Source organism: Cyphomyrmex costatus, unplaced genomic scaffold, assembly GCF_001594065.2.
Source record: "Cyphomyrmex costatus isolate MS0001 unplaced genomic scaffold, Ccosl1.0 scaffold123, whole genome shotgun sequence".
Taxonomy (NCBI): Eukaryota; Metazoa; Arthropoda; class Insecta; order Hymenoptera; family Formicidae; genus Cyphomyrmex; species Cyphomyrmex costatus.
In genome coordinates, this window is record NW_017275207.1 from 2482856 (window position 1) to 2502714 (window position 19859).

Genomic DNA, 19859 nt, shown 5'->3' on the forward strand with positions numbered 1-19859 from the left:
GAGACAGAGAAACAGAGCAAAAAGGGTCGAAGAGGGGACCTTTGCTTATATGGTCACTGATTACGGAGGGACCAAGGGCCCCAGGGCCTTGGAACCGCTATTCTTAGAAGACGCGTCGTTCGTTCTCTCTTCCTCGCCTTATCCTTCTCCCCGATTCCTTCGCGACTACCCTGCAGCGAACTCCTAATTACCTTTGCTTGCATATCTTCCTTCTTTCTCTTTCTCGCTCGTTTTTCCCATCACTCCTCTCCTTGAACCTTCTCTTTCCTGCATGCATTATGCATTTGGAGATCGCGTGATAGCTGTGGATTATGTGGTCGCACCGGGCCTTCTTTTCCGCGAAAGAAATCGCGAATTGGGTTTGCCACATTGCAGAACTTGGACAAGCGAAAAGTCACGAAGTTACGTAAAAATTGTAAATGAAATGGGGCCACGTTAAACGAAGAATAACTTTTATATTTATATGACATCATTATTAAACATTTTATATTTAAAAATTAAAGTCTTCTGGACAAAAAATTAAGTTTCATTACTGAAATGTCATTAATGTAAATTTAAAATTAAAATGTGATTGACAGTAATAATCATTTAAAAAAATCATTTAAAAAGAATAAATAAAATTAACAATAAAGAATGATGGATTTTATACATTATGTTGTGTTATTTTATATATTTTTTATATTTTATATACTAGATAATTATTATATTTTTAATCAAGCTGTATGAAGCTTGAAAATAAAATAAGAAAAATAGAAAGAGAGAAGAAAGAGAACAATGATAAATTGTGCTTATCAAAGGGTGCAAACAGAAACTGCCTTTCGTGTATATAATATATCGTACCGACATGTCCAACTTTTCTCGCCTTGTTTCCGGTAAAATTCCCACTGCATATATTCACAGCATATTGGCGGTTCTGCGCTTTTGTACGATAACACGTTTCACTGGACTCATTCCTTTTTTCGTTATCCTGACAAACTATCCGTGAACTTCTCCAGTAGAATCAGAAAATTCCGGTATGGCCGGCAAATTGAATTTGTCCTGTCGCACCGCCGATGAAATTCAATTATTAGTAATACGGTGAACCGGTGGGTCATGATTGGAAGAGGATCGCATACTGGATGGCGAGAGAAAAAACGGATGCGGAGACGCGCGAAATGGAGATTTCGACCGAGAATTCAACGTGCAAAATTGATGGGACTTAATTACGAGCCTCTGTTTAATTGCACACCGGTGCTTGCTCGATTGTTTATCTGATAAATAAATCCATTCGTGAGAGAGCAGAGTTAAATGGTGAGCTTCTCAATGGGATCATGAATCCTCTTGAGAGAACGGAGGATATATTGAATATAGTACGGCAGCGTGTTGAATATCTGCGCATTCGCCTTGTTCAATATCGACTGCACATCGAGAAAATGTCGTAAAAGCACTATATGAGAAAACTTTACAGAAATTAACAAATTATTTATATGATGAATTATTTGGTTATTGGATTAAATTTACCAAAAATGATGAGATAGATCGAATAAAATAATTTTGAAGATTGAGAGAATAACAAATAAATAACATAATTGAGGATAAAACTTACATAGAATAAGATAACTCTCTCTAAAGCGTATTGATTTTATGTTGATAGTCTTTACGTTTGAATGAAAATATATATTTAGAAATTTTTGCCAAAAATATTAATTATTAAAGTGACATCAATTGTAACAATTATTATACTTATTCACTTAACGTTTTTACATTAATCCCTCATGATAAATTTCTCCACTTCCTGGGTTAGCATTGACACCACACTTAATTCATTAATCCTGTTGTTTTCGTTTGGTGATACTAAAATTAATTTCGGACGATGAAGGTTCTCGGTCTCGCCCGAGGGCCAAATTCAATAATCTGACGGCAATTTATATCAAATTAGCGGTGCACGCGTGCGCGGTCGCATGGAATTGCCATGGTGGAAGAGGCTACGGTAAACGCGGCCTCTTCATTACGGTCGCTTTAAGTACCGTGATCTGAAAATGGGGTCCTTTGCAAAAAGGGGCCCCAGCAACAATGTGCGCGAGTGCGTCCACGAGGACGACGTGTGCGCGCGCGCGCGCGTGTATGTGTGCATGCGGTATTATTATAATAAATGGTTGCGTGTTGCTTGTCTGTTGCAGAAAAATTGCTGAACAGCGAGGGCCGCGAGCTGCGACGGGCTCTCTTCTCCCTCAAGCAGATTTTTCAGGTGGGTTTACAATTTGTGATGAGATAGAATGAGCGGGGTCGCGCGAGAAGGCCGGAAAGAATGTATGCTGGGACTGGGGTGGATGAAGAGAGCAGTTGCGGGATATGCGATGAAGCTGAGCGGATATTTTTGCGCGAAGTTACTTGCATGACGAGTAAATATTTGCATTCGAGTAAATGCATCTTCTCTACTCCTTATAGGGGACACGTAGTTTTTTCTTCCTTTCTCCAAAAAACACAACTTGATCAAAAACTTAATTAAATATTTGGTGATTTAAATTTATAAAGATATCTATTTTTATAAATTATTTGAAAATAATAGGTACACACACACATACACACATATGTATATAAAATTCTATAACATAATTTGTCACTGCTTCATTAGTAATCTAAACATGATATTTTCTTACAGAAGCATGTATTGAAAAACATAAATTTAGGTTTAATCTTGCTTTAAGAGATCATAAATCTTAAAGCTTTAAAAAAATTGAACAATCACAGTTGAATACGAAAACGAAATTATTAAAAGTAATTCTGTTGTTAAATGTTTAACATTCAAAGATATAAATATATTGTTTGTCTGGAATCTTATTATTATTATATAATAATTTTTGCTAACTATTTTTTTATCTCTGTAATAATTATCCATTTTCAGGAATGATTTTTTTTCATCGATGATCGTTTTTGTCGAGAAAGATTCCAACATGTATAAAAACTAGCATGTAAATTAAAACACGTTTATCAAAACAATTATCAAATTTTTTTGCCAAAATATTATTTAATTCATTATATTTTAAACGTTTAACTTATTTATCGTATAAACACATTTTCTCCTTCCTCTTTTTCTTTTCAAGCCATTTTATCTGCGTAGTTTGGCTGTTATCTATAATTCTAAAGACTGAAATTATTGAAAATACTAAGTTTTAATTTTGTTCCTGCAGTGATAGAGAACGAAGAGTTAATTAAATCTTGCTCGCACACTTAACGATCTTATTCCCTTTTCCGATTATTGCCGCTGCGGGTTTCAACCTTCATCACGATCATGTATCCCTCATATTCTTGCACATCCTTCGTTGTTAATCCGTACAGCTAATCGAATTTACCGTCGCGCAAATCAATTGCACGTCCGCTCCGTATCTAATCTAGTCGCAGGACGTCGCGTCGTGTAACCGTATATATTTCATAATTGCTTCCACGAGGTACCGGATACCCAACGCGAACCTCCACTTTGCTTCCCCTTTCGGCTAGTTTCAAGTTTCTCTCGCGGCACATAAATTGAGGAAACGCATTGGTACGAGTTCAATTTCGCTTCTTAATCCGTCGAGCTAATCGAGTCTATGTCGCGCCTAAGTCCCATGTAAACTTCTACCGCCTCACGGTTGGCGGAACAAGAAGTGGAAGAGGGGAAACACGACGGAATACCAAAGTATACGCGAATCCTAGAGAAGTCCGACTAGATCGCGAACGGCCATGGCGTCGGCGTCGCGGCGCCTTGGAAACGAGGGGGTTTAATCAAACTTCGTAGATTTTCCATTATGCCCGCGACTTTGCGCCTGAAGCGGCATAACTAATTCCATTTAACCCCGGTTGCACAGTAGAGCGGGTTGGGCTTAGATAGTAATGTAGAGGTAAATCACGCCACCATGACGTCGCTGTCAGGATCGGATATCAGCAGCTATATTAGTTATTCTATATTTTCTCTCTAGTTTCTTCCAACTTGTTGGAAAGCTTACGTGTGCATAAAAAGAATGTAAAAACATGAAAGTGCTATGAATTGTGATTAAATTGAAATTTTTTGTAATAAACAATATAAGAATTGTTTTTGACGTTCTAATAAATTCGATAAATTATTATAATTGAAAAAGCTAAGAACTCTGTTGATAATTTTTTCTGACCGATTTTACATTTATTTTAATGTAAAGTATGTACACTCTCTCGTGACATACTGTTTAACATGTAGGGTGACATTTTTTCAAGTTTTACATTAAAAGCTTTTTGTACTGATATAATTAAAAAGCATGTCTAGCTATGGTAAATGTATCCAGGTCTTTAGGCAAACACTTCTACAAACTGTTTCTCTTTTAGAGCATCAACACAAATTAACGTTGCTGTCTCATTCAGTTATAATTAAATTAACTTATCGCAAATTTCAATTTTCCAGGAGGACAAGGATTTGGTGCACGAGTTTGTGCAAAATGACGGACTCGCTTGCCTGATCAAAGTCAGCAGCGAAGCCGACCAGAATTATCAAAATTACATTTTACGAGGTAAATACTTTATTCATTTATTTTAAAGTATTTATGTCCCTAATGCCTATCTTCAACTCCAGATAAAATCTAAACCTTTTTTCATTTAGACCATTCCTTTATTATTATCAAAAAAATATATTTTTTTAAAATAAATTGAGATTTTTCTACAAACGTAATAATAAAATGATATTTTCAAAAACAATGATTTACTAACAAAAATATTTTAATTTTTAAAATTGAAAATTTTGTAAATTATAAATATATAAACAATTTTTTTTAATATGTGTGTAATAATACATTACACATACTAATTGTAGTTATAGTTATTATTGTAACAAAGATTATGAAATAATTTTTTTTTGTTAAAAACGGTAAATTGAGTCGGGATTAAATGACGATCAGTTTTAATTTTTTTCATATCGATACATTTTTAAAGCATAGATGTTTTCGTATAGAAACTATGGTACGAAAACAAATTACGTATTTTATGATTAAAATAGTTATTTCTCTTGTATCACAAAACTATAAATATTATTATTTCCTGAACTGACATTAAAATAAAAACTGTATTTATTGTATGTTTTATTCTGAAAAAATATAACGTGTGACAATTAATTCCGAGTACGAAGGCTAATTGTCACATTTTCGTAGCTTTTCATTTTTTTTCTAAATTATTATTCAAGAACGTAACAACTCTCTCTCTCTCTCTCTCTATTCCCGATCTTTTCTATTTCGTCTATTAATTACGATCTCTGCGAAAATCCGCAATTAATTTTTACAACCTGTAATAAATACCTATTGTTGTGGCGTACCGCTAACGAGATTCAATAATAATATCAGAAGATGATTATTCTATAACTTCCTCAATAACAGTAGTCGGTGCATCCAATTAGACGGCGGAAAAGTACGTATCGTAAGCGAACCCGCAAATTGAGTTAAGAGAATGATGCGACCTTGCGGGGTATATGTACACCGAGATTTCGTGGTAGACACCGTGCTCTCTACGGACGCTCTCTATGCGCTCCTACTTTGCCGCAAGTAACGATAAGATAATACCAGCGTAATGCAGCTAATGTTTAACGAGCTAGACATCAACGTCCTCATCTTTGCTTTTCCAAGAAGTACATGGCGACGATGATATTACCGTCTAAAAGTACAGCGAGAGAGAAGGTGACACCAAGTGTTAACGCGTCGCGTTTACGAAAGCGTCAACACGTAGAAGTCACGGTGGTTTGCAGCTACTCGTCAAACCGCGATGCGTCGCGAATTATGAATGGCGCTCCCTGATTGTGCCTTTCGAGTGCGGTGTCTTAAACTCGTATTCAAGTACTCGTATAATACTTTGTAAACCGCCAACTTATACGCGAGTGAGCACGCTAATTTCATGTTGTAATCTTATAATGCATTCGTTGCGTTTATCTCTGTATACGTATTAGAGGGAGCTGAAACAAATCAAGAACTTTTAATAAAGAAGTATTGTAGAAAGTACGAAAAGCAAAAATTTCGCAGTATCGCAAATGCCATTTTGAGGAGTACGTTTTAAGATAAAATTAATGAGTTTATTCTATTCGCATTTAGATAATAACATAATTTAACAATGTTTCTTTATCATTTTATTTACTGGTTTTTTATATATGTATCTCAAACTTCCTATTATTAAATTCTTACGTAATTTTTTTTTCACATTACAGTTTACAGAAGGTGCTTACATTAATTAGAGTTCAATTTTTTATCTACTTTTATTATAAGTAGTTATACATATAGTCTTATCGCGCGAATAGATACTTTATTGTTTGCTATTATATTACATAAATGATATCAAGCGTGTATGTTGCATTTTGTAATCTATTTATTTAAATATTACAATACTTTGTTGCAACTTAATAATATCTGATACTTTGATCATACGTCGCGTGATTTAAATATCTAGGCTTCTAATTAGATTTCGCATTATAACTTATGGATTGTATAATAGAAACGGCTATACTAACATTTATCGTGGAACCGATGAAACGTGCTTTATGAACATTGTCGTCGCCAGTATACAAAGCACATGATCGCGAATACCAAAATTTTGATTATAGAAAATTAATATACGTATTCATATTCATCGAGATGAAAGCCTTGTTTATTTAATTGCTTCCAAATTTGCATAGGTTAAATATTGATTATAACCTATATCCGTACAAAAGTAAAAAAATTGCTGACTCTTTATTTTATTCAATATTATTTCTGATATTTTATGTGTAACGTGATTTTAACAAAAATTAAACATTGTTAATATTCTCGCAAACAAGATCGATTCTGCCGAATTAAATTTTGGATAATTTGTCGCGATATAGTAACTTGTATATTTGATTTGACAAATACTTACTAATTGGCTTTAAAATTTAATGTAATATTTGTTTATTTGATTTTTGCATCGCATAAGTGAACTGGATTTTCGAGCATTTTATCTTCATGCTGCATCTCACGTATAACTATTATTCGACAAAGAGTTGGAAAAGGGATTCTAATTCTTTTTTATTGTTTCTAATTAATCTCGAACAAAGCGGTTTTTATGAGTGTTTGCAACAGTTTTCTTCTATACTTTTTCGCACATTTTACATGCTAAGCGCGCCGTAATTTATTTAGAGTACAGTGTAGAATGGCTTTCGTTGGAATATGCGTGTTTTAAGCGATAACGTGTAAGCGCAAGCATATTTTTAACCATAATTTCATGTAGGGTAAAATTTGAGTAAACCTACGCGATCGGTGGAATTCATCTGTTAAATTTCAGTCGTGCTCGCCTGTGTTCGTAGTACGAGTCGGAAATTAGTTTCGTAAACAACAAAGCGGCATGGTGTAAAAAATAGGTAACGTCGTTTTGGATTGAGCTGAGATTGATAGGTTTCGCATCGGTTGCAACGACGGTGTATTTTTATTTTTCGTTGCATATCTGCATCGGCAGAGGTCGTCGTTCTGACGTTTCCGTTTATATTTTTGCGTTTCGATAAAAATAGCGGGATGCCACAGTGCGAATTAAGAGGCAAGATTAATGGTTGTATATATAGCATGAAGAGAAATTTAAAACCCTAGACAAAAAAAAACGTCGTTTAATGTGAAAAATATTTAACGTAATTGGAGACTGTAATTTAAAAATATTTTATGACATCGTAAAGAGAAGCAGTTATCTGTTTGCATAAAAATTTCTACCTCCGTCAACTTTCTAAAGTGGATGTTTAAACTGTATTTAAAAAAACATTTAACTTTTTACTTCTCTTTTTTCGATATCTCGAGAATCCTTTGAGCCTTAATATTGTTTGACCTGCCATAAAATCCACTATAGAGAGATACATATACGAAAAACGGCTAAAGGCTCTTTATGCGCGATTGTCTGGAACAATTTCGCTCTCCGTGTTTAATCTCGCAACTCGTTTGCATTCATGCAGCACTCGGCCAGGTGATGCTGTATGTCGACGGCATGAACGGGGTGATGGAACATGGGCAGACAGTGGAATGGTTATATACGTTAATTGCTAGTCGTTTTCGGCTGGTGGTGAAGACGGCGTTGAAACTACTGCTCGTGTTTGTGGAATACGTGGAAACAAACAGTCTGCTATTGGTCAGGGCTGTGAGGGCGGTTGATCAAGCCAGGGGCGTGGTACCGTGGATTAATGTAATGAAACTCCTGAAGGATTATGATGCCGCCGACACAGAGTTGCTTATATACGCAACAACTTTGATCAACAAGTGTTTGAACGGTATCCCCGATCAAGACACATACTACGATCAAGTGGACTGCCTGGAGGAACAGGGTATGGAGGGCGTTATCCAGAGGTACATGTCAAAACAAGGCACAGATCTCGACCTGCTCAGGCAGTTTCAAATTTACGAAGCTGTACTGCATCACGAAGATGGAGACAGAGGATCGCCTATACGCCAATTGGATGACAATATAAGGTAGGTGATATTACAATTTAAAAAATAGATAAGATAGTACAGGACTCTTAACATTCAAAATACAACAATGTATTATAAAGGGCATGCAAGAGTCAAAATATTAAAGAAAATTTGTACGTCTATTTTAAAATTAATATTAATACAATCAAATAATAATGAAACTTTTTTAACATTATCTTAGGCCTACTACATATTTCGACTTTATATTTAAGCTCTCTTCAGATATAAAAATATTGTAAATTACAATTTAAGTAAATTACAATTTAACGTTGAATAAAACATGATTTTGACGATTTTAATAAGATATCTCCTCTTTGATTTGTATCCAAATTAATTAATATAAATCTTTGGTATATTTGGAAATAAAAATATTGGATGAAAATGTGTAATTTAGAAAAAAAGGGAAAAAACATTTTGTATCCAAACATTTTGTTTCATTTTATAACAATTTTATAATAATTTGGTTAAAAGATTTCTGATTCTACATTTTTCTTTGGCTGCGTAGAAAAACTTTAAGAAACCGAAAATCTCTAGTGGATTCTCACGAAAGGCGAAAGTCTCGGAGGCATTCGACGGGTAATTCACCCCTGTCAATGTCTCTGAATGCACGGTTGAGTCCACGACTAAATCATTCTCTGGGTGTGAGTACGCTGAATAACACCTTGAATTCGAACATACCAGATGATGACGACGAATCAAGTAGTTCTCAAAGTTCTCAGGGTCATCTAGGTGAAGTTCAGCTCAATGGTAGTTACAAAGAGAATAAAGGTAATCATTTCTTTTTTTCGATAATTGTAACTTTTTATTTGAAAATTTAAACGAGCACATCCTAAATTAATTTGTTAGTAATTTGATTGCATTAATGAATTTGAACGCCTATTCTTTAAATTTTTTTTATCATAGAGTAGAATCTCACTTTAAAGAATAAAAATTGAGCCAGTCTTAATAAAAAGTGGCTCAATTTTCAATTTTTAAGAGTAACAGTTTTAGAGAGTGCAGAGTAAAATTTTTATATTGTATTCATAAATCGTTTTCTGAAACCATTTGATTTTAAGTTTCCTTATGTGTTTCATTGAAAATGCAATACACATTAGCATAAATATTTTATTTTTGTATATAATGGAAAAAAAGTTTATTTATTTTGAGAAAATTTTATTTGTAATCAATTTAATTTACATGTAAAATGTATTAAGACATACGTAAGTGATTTGTTTTTATAGAGAAAATATTATTTTATGTGTGTTTTAGTGGATGTTGGGGTTACACCAGCTCTGAGACGACGAAGAGAACGTGCAGAGAGGCAGAGAAGCTTCATTAGAGAACAACAAGAAGTTACTGCAAATATGAGAGCTTCGGCTGGTCACACCGATGATCAGGAAAGTGAGTGTTTAAAGATCACTTAAAATGTTCTACATGAATATTTTTTATCATTCTCAAACCTTATTTGTTTTATTCCCAATTATATTTCCGATTATCACTGGTACGAATCACATTTTTATTTAAAAAAAATTATTTTATTTCATAGTTTATATGTTTATTTAGAAATAAACAGATTAAAAATATGTGTGTATATGTCGAAAAGTGAATATGCGTATAATTATTTATAAAATATATCTACTTCTTGAAGTAGATTTCTTTTCGAAAAAGACTTAATAAAATAAATTTATTAATCTTACTATACACATTATTGTTTAAAATAATCAATAATGTGTTTAAAATAATCAATATTCTGTTGTTACAATAAATATTTTCAACTTTTTGCCATTAAAGGTCAGTTTGCAACAAACAATCTGCGATATACAAACGGTATCTCTTATGAGAGGAACGCTGATTCTCCTTCGAACAAGTTGTCCAGAACGAACAGCAGAAAAGACTTGACGCCCTTGATGAATGCCGCGAACAAGCTCGACTCGGAGGAGAAGAAACCATGGTACGGCAAAAGTCCCAACGAAGGTGTCGAGTACAACGAGAGTAATCACACCGACGAAGACGAGGATCGTCGAGTGGTTCTACAGCTTAAGAGGGAAGGAACTGTCAAGGATCTCACTCAGAAGTTGGCAGCACAGAATCTTATACCTAGCAGCCCTGTGGAGGAGAAAGTTTCCAGGTAATTTCGGGAAAGGCGCTACCTTTATTTCAAATGCATGCTACTCAATTGATTTGATCTTTTGTATTGTGCTCCTATATTTGTATTGTAACTTCAGAATACAAACTCCCTATTACATAAATCCTACATTATAAGATAATAAAAATGTCTTAAAGTTCATTAGATTCTGAAAAAGTTATTGATAAGAGTATTAAAAAAATTAGTAGAAGATTAAATGTATAAATAAATTTAAGCCTTTTTTTAATATATATAAATCATTTCTATTGATATATATGGAATTTTCTCTCTTAGAGCTGAAACACTACCGTATATATCAGGATATATATGTATATAAATATATACATATGTATGTGTATATAATATATATATATATATGTTTATGTATAAACAATATAATATATCTTATATGTTTATAAAAATGTGCTGTCTTTGGCAACTAAAAATACTAACTACAAAATACTATTGATTTTTACTTAATATTGTTTATAAAATATTAATTTATAACAGCTTGCTCCTTGTAACTGTATGCTTGTCCCGATCAATTTAATCTGCATTTTACTAAAAAGTTTCCTTTATCAAACATGAAATGTAATATATTTGAACGCAAAAGTCAGTTTAACTTTTATGACAGATAAAAGTGGAAAGTAGCATATTAGGATAAGCGCGAGATATTGACAACAGCAATGATACTAGAAAGCTGGAAAAGTCGTATGAACTTTGTACCTTAGTCGGAAATTCTATCGAGTTAATTTTACACGGGATATTGCAACAGTACAACGTTTCATATAAAAGTTACTTCTTCGTCAGATATGAAACTTTCAACAAATCGATAAAAAAATCTTATCTTTTGTCTTTTGTCACCAGATAATTTTTAAAAATATATAAACTAGGTGGTTGATAAGTAATATTACTAATAAAGTGAACGCGCTTATTTAAAATACTTTAACGTGATATTAATAAATTAAATTTTCATGAAGACAAAATTTATTGAAATGCTTTTGAAAAGGTCAAATTATACATATAATAATACTATATTTATATATTTAATTCAAATAATTTTAATTTTTGATATTATAAACGCACATAAAAGTTTATATTGTCAGAATTATCAGAATTAAATGTAGAGATTATTTCCGTGTTTAACAAAATTTAAAGCTGCGGTATTAAATTTTGTTTAATTCTTGTACATATATAACAATTAATTAACATAATTAAATTTATTCAGGAATTCAATATTGGAGAATAATATAACAATTAAATCAATAACCACATGTATTTCTAATGTATATGTGTATTTTATTTGATTTTAATAGCTTGTATAAATGTAGCTCGTTTCTCGCTTTCTATCTTTTATTCCATAAAATATACTATTGTTAGCATTAAATTATACATAAAATGTATAATTTAAGCAATTTTTATGCTTGTTTTTAGGATAGGAGATATGAGCGGATTGATCTCGAAGGCAAAAGAAGGTCTAGCAAAGTCAAAGTCAAAAGCGGACGTACTAAAGTCGCCAACCAGCGATAATTTGCCGAAACTGCAAGAAACGAAGAAATCGGAGAATGAACTGCACTGGGAGGAACTGGTGAAGAAACTGAAGAGACCATTGGCACTTTGCGACTTGGATTTCACCGATCTAAATTCCGAAGATGAGATCGACGTGCTGGGATCTGCTAATGTGATGAATGGAGTGCCACCGCCGCCACCACCGATGGCACCTTCAAATGGAGACGCTTTGGCACCTCCGCCACCGCCATTGGGAGCGAGATTGCCACCGCCCCTTCCTCAAGGTCCACCGTTGCCATTCGGTATCAGCCTGAAGATGTCGAGGCCACCGCCACTAGCTAACGAGACTAGCAACACGCCAAAGAGTCCGCCATCGTTGCTCGCGAAGAAGAGCAAGAAGACGGTAAAGCTGTTCTGGAAGGAAGTACGAGACGATCCCAACATTCTTGCACGGCTCGACAAGCACAAGATGATCTGGGACGAACTAACGCCCGTGGCCGTCGACACACAAAAGCTCGAGCATCTTTTTGAGAGTCGCGCTAAGGATCTCATCACCAAGGTGAGTGGTCTCCATGTACTACTTTTTTTACGTAGATCGTGTCGTTTTCGTTATACGAGTACAATGAACCGCGAGTTTCACCGTTTCGAACAGACGGCTGAAGGGGACAACATAAAGAGCAATGCTCGTTTAAATGAGGTCTACCCTCGACTGACTTTCGCGCAGTGTACATTGTAATTTTATACAATATTCTTCAAAATTTTTAACGAAGTAAAAATGGAAGTTATATTTTGCTGTTATTTATTTAATTTTACTTTATGTCTTATTTAAGCGAGCTTCACTTATCGTTGAAATAATGATGAGTAATGACTATTGGACAGTGAGAAATGACAATGGTTTCGACATTGATTCCATTGTCATTTCTCACTGGGTTAGGGCTAGTTATACTAAACTACGTTTGAAGAAATTCTTGAAGGAAGGTTGATAATGACATTTAACAACACAATTAGAAAGTCATAATCATATAAGTTTCCAATTTATTTAGTAATTTGTACTGATTTCATGATTTGCTTGTAGTAATATAGCCATTATGTGATTCGTTAATTTTGTAGCAATATACGAAAAACGAATATCTGATTTTGATTTATGCAAGATTGTTACAAGGACCTTTCCACAGAACTAAAATTCCAATGTACACAAAGCGTATACCTTAATCCTGTGTATGTACATAAACGCCACTGTTGATCTAGCCTAGCAGGTTAGGGTTGTAACGTGTTTAAAGGGGATAACATCTTTCTATCGCGTCTGCTTGGTTACTTTTGGCCACAGTATAAAAACAATTATATTCAACTCTTCAATTGCAATTATTTTAAGAAGAAGTTTTATATTATTTTTAATATTAATTTTTAATATTAAATTTTACTTCTATGTTAAGAGATAAAGTATAGATATTATACTCTAAAATGCTAATCAATTTTCATAAATATGGGACCGAACTAATCAAATGTCGCCAATTTATTTAATTTCGATCGTTAGATTGAATTCGTGTCGTTAGATAATTTAATAATTTTTTTCCGTTATAAGTGAAACTTGATAGCATTAATTAATTATATTTTCTATTCTAATACTACTTCTTTCTGTATTAATTTTTTTAAATTTACCTCTTACTTTTTAAATATAAATGGCTTTTGGAGCTTTAAAAATAAATAAGATATAAAGTACTACAATATTAAAAAAAAATATGTATACGTATTGACTTTCATAAAGTTTTTCTATCTATTCTCTTATCTCTCTTATGATTAAATTTGTATAATTTTAGAAATAAACAATTTAATCTTCTTATATAAATCATAAATAATGTTCTTCTTATATAAATTTTAAATTTATAATTTTAACTTTTAAATACATTGAATTTCATAAAACTACATAATATATGATTATTCATAGCAATTTTACATCTGATGAGGAAATATAGAAAAGGTATAGAGAAAATATTGTAAAATATGAGGGAAAATATACATGGTGACGTGTACTGCTAATTCTTCTATCACACATAGATAAAATATAGTCACCATATATATAATTTACAAAACGATTTTACACATACATACACATACATGCGCGCCAGAAAACTATAAAAGTTTCTCACTGGCATTGTACTGAAGCATTGCAATCGAGTAGAGAATATCGTCGTTAATTACCGCAGTAATTACACGGCGCGGGTATATTGGTTTCCTCTCACCTGTGTATTTCACGTCTGTGCGCAACTAAATCGCAGCAAGAGATATTGCACGGTAGAGAGACTGCGACTTGGTTGCGCGTATTTTTCGAGCGTTACTGAAAGCTGCCGCATTATTTCTCCGTTCCGGTTGTTTCCGACACAGGCTCTTTCTCGCCCTTTGAACCCGCTTAGCACACCGATAATTACAGTCGACCTATGCTCATAGAAAACAACGAAAAAACTAGCCGCGTGCCAAGAAAATTACAAATCTTTTGGGGACGAAACAAAGGTGTAAACGGAGCAAAATTATAAAAGGGAAACTTGCCTTCGACGTAAATAATGACGTTGTGCACAGTTGCACTTGTTCTGTAATATCATAAATTATGACCATAAATGTTTCGAATTAATAGGAAAAGAGTCAGGAAAATGGTACACAAATTGTGCCATAAGGACAATATAATCATCATACAGAAAACTTAAGGTCAATTTAAGTAATGAGATGATGTAATAGTAATAATAAAGACTAATTTGACATATTTTTATTTATAGAAGAGACGAAATTCGTTTTTATAATGTGACAATGCGAAATAAATATTTTTTATCAAATTAAAAATTTATAACACATATTAAAAATTTAATTGAATTTGTTTTGTTTTATTTCAAGAATTTTTATTGTATTTTTTTTTGTTTATTTCTTTATATGATTACTGATTTTTTCTTGAATAAGGATATCTCAATTTTTAAAATTAATTTGTTTACGTTAGATTGAAATTTGATGTATAACTTATTATTAGTACAAAGGTAATTAAATATGCATTAAAATTAAATCAATTCCTGAAATAATTAGTTTTTTTTTTTAAAGTAAGCGATCTTGATAACGCCTTTCTACAATTCTTATTTTATACACAACTTGTAGATGTACGAATCTTATTTTGATTTTATGTCTTTTATATTGCTTTTAAAGTTGAATAAGTCAAATGACCATATACTCGTATGTTTTTATATCACGTATATTATCTTTCCTATTCTATAACATAGAAGGATGTAAAATAGGAGATTTACTTTAAAGTAAAGTTTAATTCTTATTAACTTTCACTCTCTCTCAGTTTTATGTTCGGCCACATATGTATAGTTATCGAATAAGCGCTGTATAATAGTGTCGACTAATTTAATAACGTAGTTAACCGTATCGCGTGAGGATAACGGTTATGATAATGATCATGAATAACGATTATGACGGTGGTCGGATAATAGTAAGGGTGGTGATAGTGATGGTGGTTTACTGAAATACGACTAATTATCTTCTTGTATTCTTGGCAATGTTGTTGGTGCTCGCACGAAAAAATATGAACGAAATGGCATGCTGGAATTTTACAGGAGGTGAGTCTTAATTCTTTAACTTTCAGCGTTGTTTTATTGATCGTTAATATAAATGCATGTGTTCTGAGTGCGTTTAATTACGAATATTAGTCCAATCATGTTATGCTGATATAATGATGTACTAATTAATAAAACCTGTGCTGAAGGTATTTCTTTCTTCAAGGAGACTGCTTCACATACTTTGTAAATCGCTGTTGTAACTCTCTTGGGGTTGTTATTTTACTGTACTGTACACTGTATTGAAATTTTTTTATTGTAATTGATCAATTATTTATTAAGGATCATTAATAAAGGATGTTGTTTCTAATGCTGCTATGACAATTATAATTATATTAATAATTATAATCTTTGCTTTCGTTTCATTACTATATATATCGACTTTTAATATATAAACTATTTTATAAATAACTAAAACGATTTACGAATTTTACGTTCTGTACTATTTTCAAAATCCATTACAAAAGTTTTTATTCTGTATTTTTATTCTTTGATGACTTTTATTATAAACTGATTTATAATTTAAAAAATTAAATAAATGTACATTCGATACCAAAAAATAACAAATTTTAAATCTTTGCTTCGCTTAATATAAATTTGTCTTCAAAATTATGTAAAACTTTTTATTTTTTGATATATCTTTATTTGAGATATTTTATTTAAATGATCTACTATATGTATATATATAATATATGTATATAATATAATGTTATACTATATTAGTATTATGATACATTTTTTAATTTTTATTTATGTTTTTTGTACATAAATTAATTTATTTGCATTAGACATTATGCACATATATTTTTTGTAGTTTTGAATAAGTGCAAACTTATTTATTACAAATAAAGGGTAATTTTATGATTTTATCGTGTGAAATTTATTACGTTTATATTGGAAATTATTTGGAGAACTGTCATCTCTAACCAGATAATTTCGACGAACATTCAACGTCGTCAGTATACGTATATATAAATCTCCACTTGCAATCAAATGGCTATATTTGCTAGCCATGGTTACATTTATCCCATTCTAGTGGCGTACTTTCAATATATTCTGACGCTACGTTTTTACGAATCTGTGTAACATTCGAATGTTTCGTAGTTTTTGATTGTGTTTTCATGTGTTTTTATAGCGGAGTATTTTTGTTGCACGATAAAAAATACTAATCGTACTGCGATAACTTCAAGTGCTACAAAGTAATAACGAAGAGAATATTGAAGTTATATCACCGGCAAATATTTTGATATAATCGAAAATTTTTTGTTTGTTATTGACAAACAGAAGCAGCAGGAGATGAACAAGAACAAGGAAATTATTGTGCTAAATCATAAAAGATCAAATGCCATCAACATTGGTATGACGAAACTGCCTCCGCCAAGATCCATCAAGACTGCAATTTTGAAAATGGACGCAACAATTATGAATAGAGAGGGTATCGAGGTAAGAATATGACTATTTAATTTTTTACCTTTAATTTCTATTTTTCATAGCATTCGAAAACTGCTGAAAAGATTAGAAAATATTTCTTATATTTCTACATACAGATACAATGCTACCTTTGAAAAGAAAAATTCGAGTATATATAGTAAATTTTGACAGTTTTGATATTTTTTGAGGAAATGGAAATTATTCAAAAATTTTAACAATGTTAATTGTCATTATTTTTCACTCTTTATTTATTTAAATTGTGTAGTGTCTACTTAAAGTATATTTTAACCGATTTTTTAACTTTATTTGCATAAATTACGTCAATCCTACTTTAATTTATTGACTAATATATGTAGAAAGCTTTGAAAAATTTAATGTTTTGTTGACGATCAATCCTATAATGTTTAGTTGAAATGCACTAATATATTCTAGTTTTCGAGTTTATTCTAATTTCTTTAATTTTGGATTGACTTCTTTTTTTCGTTTATTTCCTTCCTTGTTCCAACACCCCCTCAACAGAAACTTCTGACGATGTTACCTACTAAAGAAGAAAAGTCCAGGATACAAGAGGCACAGGCTGCCAATCCTGACCTTCCCTTAGGATCGGCCGAACAGTTCCTTCTAACTTTGACCTCTATCTCGGAATTGCCAGCAAGGCTCAAGCTATGGGCATTCAAGCTAGACTTCGAAAACTCCGAGAAAGTAAGTCTTAATATTATATTATGTTTTTTTTTTTTAAGTAAACACACAATTTAACAGTAAATTTTTTAAATTTCTGTTTTTAACTGTCAATTTTGTATATAGAATTATTTGCAATAGGAAAATTTACTGTTCCATGGTGTCGAATTTATAACTAAATGCTTTTTTAAGTAAAATATTACGCATTATTGTTTAGTAAAAGATTGTTTAATTAAAATTTAAATTTTAATGTGATAAAAAGAAGTTAATTCATCAATAGAGATAGTACTCATAACTTCAACTTTGTTTTTAGAAAACAATATACATTTTTTCTTTTATGTTCTTTCTAAATAAAACTTGATTCTAATCTCTTGCCTTACGATTTAATTTATTATCGTGCGTGTTACTGTTAGAGATAAGATCGTTCGCGCATCAACAGTTTCTAATAATATACTCAATCTTTCTTTAGTGATTGTCTGAGAGCCAATGGTACCATGATAAAATTTTAAAACAAAAATTCGAAAATATTAATTTTTTAATAAAATATCAAATATTCTCAACAATAATATCTAATATTATTTCTAACAATAATATATGATACAATTTGATTACTTTTTGTGAATATATATTTTTACATATAAACTTTATGATGTAAAAACGAAAAGCTAATAAGAAAGTGGAATTTTTAAGAGTTTCTAGATATAATTTTTTTAACAATTCAAAATAGAATTTTTTCTATGAATTCAACTCGTATTTATCATGTTTAGCCTGTAACTTTATTACACCATGAATTTCATTCCATATTATGAGATAGAGGGCAAAGAAAATATATATATTTGTAAATAAAGTATAATATATTGTAGATTACGTAATTTCGATTTAAAATTATATTTGTATTTGTTGAAAACTACAAAATTGAATACACTAATACATAATAATAATTAAATTGGCTTTTTATATTTCTTTTCTTCTTTTCTCTTTGATTTCGCGCGTGGATTTTATCGCAAGTATCAAGACGATGGAAAGGAATGTTAGCAATGTAGGAGAGGAAGTTAGTAGGTAGAAGAGCATTCTCTCGGCGCATTTCTTCAACGACAAAATGGCAAATTCCGATATTGTACTCGAAGAGAGGTCACTCGACGACCTGATCTTCTTGGCATCGCCAGACTGTAACTGAAGCGTGAAATAATTTGTGTCGGGAAATGCGAATTATTTTGTATCCACGTGTATATGTTTGCAATACGTTATTTCTCAATCAAATCGATTAATTCAGAAATCCTTGCAAAGTTAATATCGATAAAGAATTAATAAAAACTTTTTTTAATTCATATTACTAAGTAGATAATAAAACAAAAAATTTTAATTTTAAATTTAAATGTTGAGTTTAAAATTGTAATAGTTATATTATTGTACATTTTAGCTATTTTGTTATTTTTATGCTTTTAAATTATATAGATTTTAGAGATCTAATTAGAGCTAAGACACGAAATAGCCACTTTGAATAATCCGCCATATTTTAACAATTACTCAGAGGAAAGAAAGAGATTAAAAAAGATCGAGTAGGAAGAGCAAGAGAAAAAATAGTAAATGTATATCTTTCTCCCTTGAGATTTTGATAAAACTAGAAATCCTGCATAAAACACGGCCTCATGTCCACAATGTCTGATTAAAATGTCTCTAATAGATTTAATATGTACGGACTTTGAAAAAAATTCTTTTAAACTTAAACATTATAAAAATATTTGTATAAAAATGGTTTTTATTGTAGTTTTCGTTTTTGGTTAAAATATGATAATCTATGAATATAATGGTTTCTTTCAATTTCCATGCAACTGACATACATGTTTATGAAAATCAATTATATAAATCATGAGTTTTGCGGGAAAAAATAAAAATGAGTTGATTTTTATAATTTCTAGGAAATTGCAGATCCTTTAATGGATTTAAAACAGGGTATGGAGACCTTGCGAGTAAATAAAACGTTCCGTGGGATTCTAAGCACACTCCTTTCGATCGGGATATTCCTCAACGGAAATGAAGTAGGTATTGAATGCCAGCCAAATAAGAGATCGTAACAGTTCAAAACCTGACGATATCGATAATTTAGTTCTAACTGCTGGT

At 31.7% G+C, this 19859-nt stretch overlaps 1 protein-coding gene across 1 annotated transcript in view; it reads left to right on the top strand.

The window, feature by feature from the left end:
* The window catches only part of Fhos (Formin homology 2 domain containing), a 174443-nt gene that overhangs the window by 138773 nt on the left and 15811 nt on the right, over nt 1-19859 (top strand). The window contains exons 12-21 of the mRNA XM_018548389.1: nt 2160-2227; nt 4391-4496; nt 7910-8420; nt 8926-9188; nt 9669-9800; nt 10191-10527; nt 11959-12592; nt 16914-17072; nt 17580-17762; nt 19658-19777. Of these exons, the coding sequence (XP_018403891.1) occupies nt 2160-2227; nt 4391-4496; nt 7910-8420; nt 8926-9188; nt 9669-9800; nt 10191-10527; nt 11959-12592; nt 16914-17072; nt 17580-17762; nt 19658-19777 (2513 nt within the window). The remainder of the gene's footprint in view (nt 1-2159; nt 2228-4390; nt 4497-7909; nt 8421-8925; nt 9189-9668; nt 9801-10190; nt 10528-11958; nt 12593-16913; nt 17073-17579; nt 17763-19657; nt 19778-19859) is intronic.